Consider the following 10,380-nt stretch of genomic DNA (forward strand, 5'->3'; position numbering starts at 1 on the left):
TGGTTGGGGAATGGAGGGCATTTCCTCTGGAAAGAAAAGGCAGAGGAACCAGTAATGGCCCAGGAGTGCTGATATCCTTACTGGGGTGCACATTTTTGTGAAATGAGCCCCCTTGCCAAATAGAACTCTAAAGTTCCTTCAATTCACATGCCTAGAGAAGAAAATAATCAAACTCTTCTGTCAGGGATCACCTGGCTCCCCACATCCCCTCACTTAGGATGTTTTATTCCCACTGGAGCATGTGATTGGAAAACAAAGGTAAATAGGAGCAATTGATTCCCGGATCTTTTTTTCCCCCAGCAGGATTAAAGCTGCCTCAGCCATAAAGAGTTTACAAACTCTAAAGAAAGATAATAACTTCCCTTCTCACGGCCCGGTCATGGGGAGGCAATGCATGTTTCCAATCAGCTGAGAATGTAACTCAAATGGTAGGTTTTATTTCACTTTAATCCGTCTGTGAGTTCACGTTAAAGGTAAGAGGAATCACAGCCCTGCAATTCAAATAGGGTTCATTAAATTCGGCATCTCCTCTTAACTGGGCTGGGTTGTTTACTCCTCCCACAGTCTTGGATGGGTTTTGAGGGTCTGGTGCGGTGTCCGGCGAACTGCTGCAATGCAGGTGAGGCTGCCACCATGAGGGAAGCTGGAGGGAGGACCTGTTAACCTCATGGTACTGTGGCGACATCAGCCACCGCTACCTGTCACGGGGTGGATGCTGAGGAAGAGAAAACAGAGCAGAGCTGGAGAAGTTCGTACAGTAGATACAGTGGAAGACAGGTGGCCCAGCTGGCAGCCCACTGCAGGGGTGGTGGAGGTCGCAATGCGCTGTCCCCACCACATGGAGCTTGCTTGCCTCCGCACCTCTTTGCTGGCTGCAGCCTTGCTGCTCAGTGGGCGGTTGTGGAAAGAATCGGTTCTCAGTTCCCATCCTAGCTCTGTTATTTAGACACCAGGAGACCTGGAAACAGCCCCTTGACAAAGTCTTGCTCCACACGTTTCTGTAGTGACCGTCCATTTGAACGGATAGGGAAATATTCCCTCAGTGTCCTGCTGTGAAACTGTTAAAGCCACCAATCCTATGAAACTCACTCCTTTGGGTTAAGCATCACCTTCTCAGTCCTTTCCTGTGTGGATGGAGTGTTGGCACAGTGAGGCGGGTGTTGCAAGTGGACGCGTCGGGGGTGGTCTGCACTGGCTGGCCTGCATAGCCCAGGTGTGGAGAGAGGGGTCAGACTAGAACCTATGGAGACTTGGTGGGCAACAGGCCTGGGCTCAGTCCAGCCAGCCCAACCTCTGATTGCTATCCTCAGAGCCCCTCCAGGGTCTCCTTGGCAGGGGCTGTCCCCTATGAGCCTCTGCAGGGGACAGGAAGTGCTGACTGAGAACTGTCTCTCTGTGACATGCACCCTGTCAAATCCATAAACCTTCCTCAGCAGTCACCACACAGAATCCCAAAACCCCAGGGTTTTGCTTGAGTTAGAGCTACAAAGTCTCAAGGACTAGAAGGAAGCACCAGCCTTGTTCTGCCCCAGCTAGAGGGTCTGCGCTGCCCCAGCCAGAGGGTCTGTGCTGTCCCTGCTGAGGCCTACAGGAGGCAGAGACATTCACCTCCACTTCCTGTCTGCCCATGGCTTCGCGGCCTTCTCACCCCAGCTGGACAACTGGCTTCCCACCACTATGGGCCTCGCACTGCCCATGCCGGGCCTGAGGGGCCTGGCTGAGACTTTAGTATCCAAGGGGACTGCTGCCTTGACCACCAGAACCCCTGCTGTCTGTGCATCTGTCCTCTGTTCAGCTCTGCGAAGGCCACCGGGAACACAAGAGCCAACAACCCATGGCCGTTGTCTGCAAGGAACTTGAGTTCTCACCGGGCAGACAGGCACGGAGTGAGTGCGCCACCATGGGCCTCCCTTCCTCCAGGTTGCATCCAGGACTATGCTGTCTAGCGTGTCTGCTGTGACTTCCTCATGGCAGAGCCCCACACTGTGGCTGTTTATGGAGCATTTGCAAGTCTCCCTCGAGGGGAGCCCGTGTCTCTCACGGACAGCTTGGCAAGATTCACATTCTTGGAAAAGCAGAGGAATGTGAGGGTTAAAATACCTTAAAGGGCAAGGAGATGATTTCTAGATTTCCAGACAATGTCTCAGAATTGTAGTGCTCTGGGGTATGCCTGAATGTAACCAATGTAGCTCCTTTTGTGCCTGAGTGTAGACTGGGTCCATGTGCCTACATGCATTCAGCTCCTCCCACCAAACTGGACAGTGATAGCTAACCCTGTTGACCCTTATGTCTGGGTGCCTTAAATTTGTGATGCCTCAAACTGACCTTCACGATGACTCTAAGGAGGTAAGTACTGTGATCTTTCCCATTTTCTACAAGAAGAAACTGTGGCACAGAGAGATTCAGTTACTTGTCCAGGATCACAGAACTATAGTAAGTGGGGGTGGGGACAAGAATTCTAACCCAGGCAGCAGTCTGACCAGAGGGCCCTAGCTGGGAGCAGCGTTCATGTGCACTGTATGTTCGTGTTTAGTGTGTGTCTGTGCATACTTGCGTGTGTGCACACGCACACATGTTCACTCAGGCACGTGGGCTGCCCTGTGGTGGGAGCTGAGAGAATGCAGTGGAGGTTGTTGGGAGGAACTCACCCGCCTGCTCTGGCTGTCTGAGCAGGTGAGGGATAGTGATATCAAGTGCGAAGACCAGGCCCTGAAGCCAGCCTGACGGTTCCAGCTGTTAGGAGAAAGTGAAGGTGGGTGCCATGGATCTGATGATTTCAGTGATTTTCTTCTAGTCAAGAAAAATGAAGTCTCGGATGGGCAGAGCTTAACTGCCTTAAAAACTTGGTACAAGTTTAAGGGCAAGGTGTGAGTTTCCCGGGGAGACTGTGTGAACTGTGAACGGGTAGAGTCTGAAACTACAAACCAGATGTTTCCTGGCTCCCTCCCGCCTGGTCTGGCCTGTCTTCCTTCAGCTGCTATGCAGTTCATCCTGGGTCCCTGAGGGCCTCGCAGATGCTTCACTCGAAAGATCGGAGTTGCAGAGTCCCCTGTGGAGGAATTGAACTGCCCCCTCTCGCAGGACCCCAGCTGGCAAGGGTTTGTTCCTCCCTGGAGGGGAGAGACCCTCACTGAGGCCCTGGAGAGGGGCACTCAGGGCCAGCAGCTCATTCCCAATGTTCTCTGGTGGAGCTGGGGAGTGGCACCCTGGGGACTCTGGGGTTTCCCCACCAGCTCCTCTCTCCAGTCTTTGGTGTCCAGGTACAGTCTCCAGGCCGTGGCTTCTCGAGTTCTGTATGTGGGTTGCTGCTCCGTAATGCATAGTTGGGGGACCATTTTGGTCAGTGACAGATCACTGCTGCTTTTCATCAGACCAAAATACATGTGGCTTCTTCTCCTTGCCAGCCCTACCAGGGCATCTCCCATTATACTAACCCTGCCTATTGGACCTTCTGATGCAAGGAGCAGATTAAAATCCCCTCCCTGTTGCCTACCAGGTCTGTGGCTACAACTAAATCCCTAGTTGGGGAATCACAGAGCACAGGTAAGCCCTTGGGTTCTGGAGCCAGCTTACTGGGGTTTGAGTCTTCCTTAGCTCCGTGTGGATGGTGAGCCCTCCTCTCTCAGGTCTCATGATAGTAGCTAACCCTTATTAAGTGTGTGCTGGGCACTGACTGAATGCTTTACAGGTGTCACCTTCTAAGACCCTCATAACTCTAGCAGGTAGTACTATTATCTTACCCATTTTCCAGAGGGAGAAATAGAGGCAAGAGCAGACTAAATCACTTGCCCAAATCACATAGCTACTGATGGTGTGATGTTGGGCAAGATATGTAACCTTTCCAAGTCTCAGTTTCCTTATCTGTAAAGTGCAGTTAATACACACAGCACCTAGCAGAGTGCTAAGCACATGGTAGGCACTCAACAGGCAAGGCCACTTAACAAGAGAATGTGAGCCCAGCTGGAGGAGAGAGAAAAATACAATGACTATAGCACTAATCATAGTAGTGATCAAATAAGTAATGCACTCCTGAATGCTTGACTTTCCTGAGTGCAAGGTAAACTCCCTGAGGGAGTTTGCCTTATTCACTTCTGGTTCAGTTCCGTGGCTTTGCACAGATCTGGCACAAGGTGGGTGCTTGGTGAAGGTTTGCTGAATGAATGAGGAACTGCTTTGGGGGTCCCAAGGGGTCATTCACAGCATCAGACAGCCCCTTCCTAGCAGCCCTGCTCTCCCTGCCTTGTGGCTGTGATCTGAGTGTTTTTGCTTCATCCCTATTAGAGAGGAAGCTTCCCACACCAGGGCAAGCCTGGGTCTTGCCCACCTCTGTTTTCCTGATGGAGAAGATGCTCAGGGCCTGTGAGTGAAGTTGGACCTCCTTGTAGCTTGCCCTGGGTGCAAAACGATCATCCTTTTGGGCAGAAAACAGAAATTGTTGACAGCTACAGACCCAGAGATTTGAGTCAGCCAGGGGAACAGGGCTGTGCCCTTGGTGCCTCAGATTCCCTGGAGAGTGGGGTCTGGGATCATGGTGACCATGTAGATCCCTCCCTGCATCACACTAGTGAACGTTGTTTCTAAACCACACTCTCCCCTTCTCAGCATGGCGTGGCAAATAGCTGCTCCCCTTGTTCACCGAGAAAATCCTCCCGCCCTTGGCGTACCTGGCTCCTAACGAGTCCCTTATTTGGAAGGAATTCCCCCACCCCCATTGGTGTGTGACTCACCCTGAGCGAAATAACTGCTGGGCTGAGTTCTTACACAAACCCCCACCCCATCCCCTCATTCCCTAAAGACCTTGCCCTCAAGTCAACCAAGGCCTTGATCCAGAAGGGACAGAGAATGCGGAGTGTGAGGATGAGGATGATAATGGGGACAATGAATTTCCAGGCAGGCCCAGCTCCCAGCTCCCATCTTCAGGAAACCCTGAGCCCTGCCTGCATCCTTTCCAGAAATGTGAGTCCCACCTTTCCAATTTCCTCTTACACCTCGTCTATATTTCCCACCCCCACGTCTGCATGACAGCGTGGCGTGCATGTGGCCCATCTGGGGATCAGGGAATCCTATTGGGTGTGCCAGCTTAATGAAATACTTGCAGTTTATTACACTCAGGCTTCCCTAAGCCCCGCGTGCCTGTGGGTATTTGAAAGCTGAAGGTAACCCCAAGCTACCACAAATGTAATTGTTACATGTGTCCACGCATTCCTGGTGCAACCTCAAACTCCTGCTCTTAAGCAGCACACAAAATGAACCACATAAAGTAACTGCTAGTCAGACAAGAGGGAGAAATGTGTGGAAATGCTGAGAGAGGCTCCCCAGAACCCCTCAGGGCCTCTAAAAGTATATGATGTTCCCATTACATTGCATAGCTCTGGCCACAGAGGGTGCTTCTCCACCCTGGGCTATTTGTTCGGTGTTTGCAGAATTGGTTCATTATGAGTAAGGCAGCCAGTGGGTTTTGCTTGTCAACCTTGCATGATACAGCTCAAGTATTTGAAATCCTGTTTCATCTAGCAAAGGCTTGCTCTAGTGGCAGGGCTAGCAGAGTGCACTGTCTGGGGGTTCCCTCTGGAGCTGTATTTCTGTTCCTCCTCCAGGTCTTGGCTGGAGAGGGCTGTCCCAAGTCTGGGAAGGGCCGTGGAGAAACCCCAGGCAACCTGGATCTGCTACCCTGAACCAGGGGGAGGCTGCTCCTGGGAGATGCCTTCCCATTCATCAGTTTCCTCAGCCTCAGGTCTGTAAATCAGGGGTGAAGGGCTGACATGGAAATAGCAGACAAAAGCCTCCAGGGATGTGCCTTCTTCTACGCGAACCAGCATCTGGATGCCTGAGAAGGAGACCCTGTTGACGGTGCTCAGGGGGACCTGCTCCAGGTACCTCAGCGTCAGCCCATTGACCCACACACAGCCCTTGCGGCTCAGGGCCTTGAGGCAGAAGGCCAGCAGGGCACTGCCTTTCTCCAGGTAGGGCTCCAGGGACAGGTGACGGCGGGAGAGGTGAGGGAGCTGCAGCTGGAGGTGGGCGTCCTGCCCCCGTCCGAGAAGCAGAGGGCTGGTATCATGCTGCAGCCGTGGTGGGACATTGGCAAAGGCAGATGGGCCCAGCGTGGGATGGTACAGGCTGACTCGCAGGACGGTGAGGGGCTTCTCCATGGAAGAAGTCCTGGGAAGATGGAACATGGACACACAGGCTCAGCTTCAGTCAGAGACGTCTGTGGCTCCCTGAGCCCAGACACACTTGCCCACCTCAGGGGCCCTGTGCCTGTTCATACAATCACTCTGCCCAAGCCAGGATGGAGCCAAGGCTGGAATTGGTGTGGAAGGCCATGAGCTTAGTCTCTCCCATACTCTGAATAGAACATGCCACCCACTCTCTCTGACTTTTGGATTTCTGTAGTATAGATATATCTGTCCTTGTCTATGCAAGGGATAAGGCATGCTGGCTTGCAGGGTGGGGATTTGGTAATCTTTTGGTTATTTGGAGACAATTTGGCCCTGCTTCTTGGAAAGGAAAGGGTAGACAGACTGGCTACATCTTCCTTGTATCTGACAGTCACACAACAAACCCTTGCTGAGTTCTCCTTTGAGCCAAGCAGGGAACCAGCTGCTGGGGAGAAGCAGATTCAACAACGAACCGAGCCCTGACTCTTGGGAGCACCCACTGGTGGAGGAGAGAGGTGTTTCTAGCATCAGGATGTGTGGAAGGACACAGAAGGAGGATGCTTAGCCTAGTCCTGGCCACCAGAAAGGCTGCCTAGAAACCCTGGTGAAGAGTAAACAGCTAGCACATTCTGAGGGGTTACTATGGGCACTTGCTGGAAGGCCACTCACAATGGCCAGCTTTGCTCCTGCATGGGTTTGAGGAACACAAACTCTGCTATGTCCACCAGCGCCCTGTGGCCCAGGACCTGCCATCATCTTCAACAGGAACCAAGGGTTGAGTGGATTTGAATAACTAATTATACATTCTCTGGGTACCAGGCTTTTGCTCACATTATTTCTCTCCTAAGAATGCATCTTCCATCCCAAACTCTGTGTCCAAATACTGCCTACGGTTCAAGGCCCTGTTCAAGTGTTACCTCTCCTGTGAAGCTCCCTTCCCTGGGGAAGGTGACCTTTCGCTGCCTTCTGACTCCCACAACAGGGAGAATCCCCCAGGACACCTGGCCAACCTTACTCTCCATTCATTCCATCTTTGCATTTCATGCCCAAGTTCTGTGGGCCCTTGTCCTGTCTTCCCTGAGCTCCTCTCTTCCTGCCCCTGAGGCCTCCCAAGGGCTGGGTATGGTCTGGGCTGTGGTTCTTGCTGCCCCATGTCCCACTGCCCCATACAAATAGGGCCTGGCCACCATAAATGTCCAGGGGCACATTTGCCAAGTGGCTAAATGAGAAGCCCACACACACACATGGTGAAATCACCCAGAGAGACCACAAATGGGATCATATCTCAAAGGCTGTGGGACAGTGAGCCTGTTGCAGGTGGCTTGAATTCAATGTCCCTCCAGGTCTTGAACCTGCTGCCCCTCCTGCCTTTTAGATGCAGTAGGTTAATGGCTGGGACCTTTTAGTCTGATAGTGAGGGCACCCTTTCAGTATCAGAGGCCTGAGGGCACCCCCTTTCCCCTAAGGCACAGACACACATATGCCTCTACCCACACCCCATCTGGCCATAGTCTGCAGAAAGCCTTTCTTTTTTTTCTTTTTTCTTTTTTTTTTTGAGATGGAGTCTCGCACTGTCACCCAGGCTGGAGTATAGCGGCATGATCTTGGCTCATGGTAGCCTCTGTCTTCCAGGTTCAAGGGATTCTCCTGCCTCAGCCTCCTCAGTAGCTGGGATTACAGGTGCCCGCCACCATGCCCAGCTAATTTTTGTATTTTCAGTAGAGACGGGGTTTCGCCATGTTGGCCAGGCTGGTCTCGAACTCCTGACCTTAGGTGATCTGCCCACCTCGGCCTTCCAAAGTGCTGGGATTACAGGCGTAAGCCACCACGCCCAGCCAGAAAGCCTTTTCTTGAGGTATGCGTTACAGGCTGAGCCCAGGACAGGTGGGCTGGGCAACCCATGCTGTCAGGCCTGGCTAGAAACTCAAGAGTTCAATCCCAGAAACTAATATCACGGCACAGAGACCCTGAAAGAATCCCTCAGGAAGAAAGATTCACTGTTGCTGTGTGGCCTTACTCTCTGCTCCATCCAGAGCTAACAGAAATCTCCCACCAAAGAGGAGCCCGTCCACGACAGGCTGTCCTGTGTCTTTTGGATCCCAGGTGTTCTGGGGAAACAGAAACCCAGCCCTACAAATCCAGCCTTTGGGATGGGGCAGGAGGAAGACACTCCAGAATGTGTGTCTCAGGGGAGCCCTCCTCCCAGCCCCACCAGGCCCTCCCTTCTCCCCATGGGTTCAAGCCCCTCTGGCTTCTACTTACCTTATTGCCAGGGCACATCTGGCTCTAGTCCTGCAGCTGTGAGCTCTTGAGAGGGAGTAGGCTGGTTTGGGTAGGGCTGGGAGGGCTCTTATGGCTGCAGTTCAGGAACGTGGCAGAACATACTTCAGTTTTGTTGCATTCTTCCTTTTTCCCTTTAGGAAAGAAAATAGAAGTGTAATTTTTCATTGCAGAAGTGCAATTCCACTGCTGAGAGTTTGAGAAACCCCAGCGTGGGGCCCCTTCTGAGACAGATGGCCTGCCTTCCTGGGTTTCAGTTCTGCCAGCCTCTCCTACCCCACCCCCAGGGACCTTAGGACCTGCACCCAGGGTATCTGCAAAGTTCCTCTCCACCTGCCAGTAGGATGGGGTCAAAGCAGCCCAGGCATGTTAGAAAAAAAGAGCTTTTTGGGACAGAGGGCTATGGGACAGGAGAGTCCCCTGAGTGTGGGAGAATGAGGAGAGCGTTCTGGCTGGATAGAGGTTGGCCAAGGAAACTGTAGGCAACATGGCACTTCCCTGAGGGTCTCAGGAGAGGGCAGGGCCTGGGGATGGGGAGGATGGAGAGGGCAGTAAATGGCCACTCATAGAACATGGTCTCTCCTGCAGAACAGTGAGAAGGTGGTCTCTCATGCCCACTCCCCATCGCCCGAGCTCTGCCTATTTGCATGCAGTTTGGAAGGGGTGAAGATGGTCGCTTGTCCAGCACTGCGGGCTCTGGCTGCCCTGGAATGTGAAGGTACTAACCCTTCACGTAGCCCAGCATTTCGTAGTCCACCAGTGTGTTCAAGTCACCTGCGTTATCTCCTAGGAGTTTTATAGTTCTATACGTACATTTTAATTTTTATGACATGTGTAAGGTTTGTGTCTAGATTTTTTTTTTTTTTTGGCTTATAGATGTTCAGTTGTCTCAGCACCATTTTCCGAAATGACCATTTTTTTTTCCTTCAGTGTTTTCTCTTTACTCCTTTGTCAAAGATTGGTTGACTGTATTCATGTGGGTTTAGTTCTGGGCTCTCTACTTTGTATCATTGATCTATTTGTCTATTTTTTCACCAATACCTTACTGTCTTGATTGCTGCAGCTCTGTAGTAAGTCTTAAAGTTGGGTACTGCCAGTCCTTCAATTCTGTTCTTCTCTTTCAATTTTGTCTTGGCTCTTTTGAGTTGTCTGTCTATATAAATGTTAGAATCAGTTTGTTAATAGCCACAAAATAACTCGCTGGGATTTTGATGAGACTTCATCAAATCTATCAATAAAGGAGGGAAGAACTGACATCCTGACAGTATTGAATCTTCCTATTCATGAACATGGGATATCTCTCTATTTGTTCAGTTCCTTGATTTCCTTCATCATAGTTTCATGGGTTTCCTCATATAGATCTTGTACATGTTTTGTTAGATTTATACAGAAATATTTCTTTTTTGAATATTAATGGAAATGGCATTGTGTTTTTTATTTCAAATTCCACTTGTTCATTGCTGGCATATAGGAAAGTAATTGATTTTATGTATTAATCTTGTATCCTGCAATCGTCCTTTAATCACTTACTAGTTCCAGGAGCTTTTTTGTCAATTCCTTTGGATTTTCTACATGGACAATTACGTCATCTGCAAATAAAGACAGTTTTTTTCTTCCTTCCCAATATGTATACTTTTTTTTCCTTTTTAATCTTACTTCATTGGTTAAAACTTTTTGGTTAAACGATGTTGAAAAAGAATAGTGAGAGGAAATGTCCTTGTCTTGCTCCTGATCTTAGTGGGAAAATTTCTGGTTTCTTATCAGTAAGTATGATGTTAACTGCAGGATTTTTGCAAATGTTCTTTTTCAAATTGAGGATGTTTTCATTTATTCCTGGTTTGTTGAAGATATTTTGCTCTAAAGTAACCGCCAACCTAGAATTCCATGCCCAGATAAAGAATCCTTCAAAAATAAAGATGACATAAAGTCATTTTCACAC

General features: G+C 50.4%; 2 protein-coding genes across 2 annotated transcripts; both read right to left on the reverse strand.

The window, feature by feature from the left end:
* Window positions 1-429: 429 nt before the first annotated feature.
* Window positions 430-9,736, reverse strand: TIFAB (TIFA inhibitor). The gene is made up of 2 exons (XM_057302348.1): window positions 8,424-9,736; window positions 430-6,162 (listed from the first exon to the last, which is right to left on the reverse strand). The coding sequence occupies exon 2, from the start codon at window positions 6,150-6,152 to the stop codon at window positions 5,667-5,669; it is 486 nt and encodes a 161-aa protein (XP_057158331.1). The 5' UTR covers window positions 6,153-6,162; window positions 8,424-9,736; the 3' UTR covers window positions 430-5,666.
* On the reverse strand, window positions 2,577-3,321 carry DCANP1 (dendritic cell associated nuclear protein 1). The gene is given in 2 exon segments (XM_008954634.2): window positions 2,577-2,852; window positions 2,854-3,321. Coding segments are annotated over 2 exon segments (744 nt in total).
* Window positions 9,737-10,380: the final 644 nt, after the last annotated feature.

Source organism: Pan paniscus, chromosome 4 (assembly GCF_029289425.2).
Source record: "Pan paniscus chromosome 4, NHGRI_mPanPan1-v2.0_pri, whole genome shotgun sequence".
Classification (NCBI taxonomy): Eukaryota; Metazoa; Chordata; class Mammalia; order Primates; family Hominidae; genus Pan; species Pan paniscus.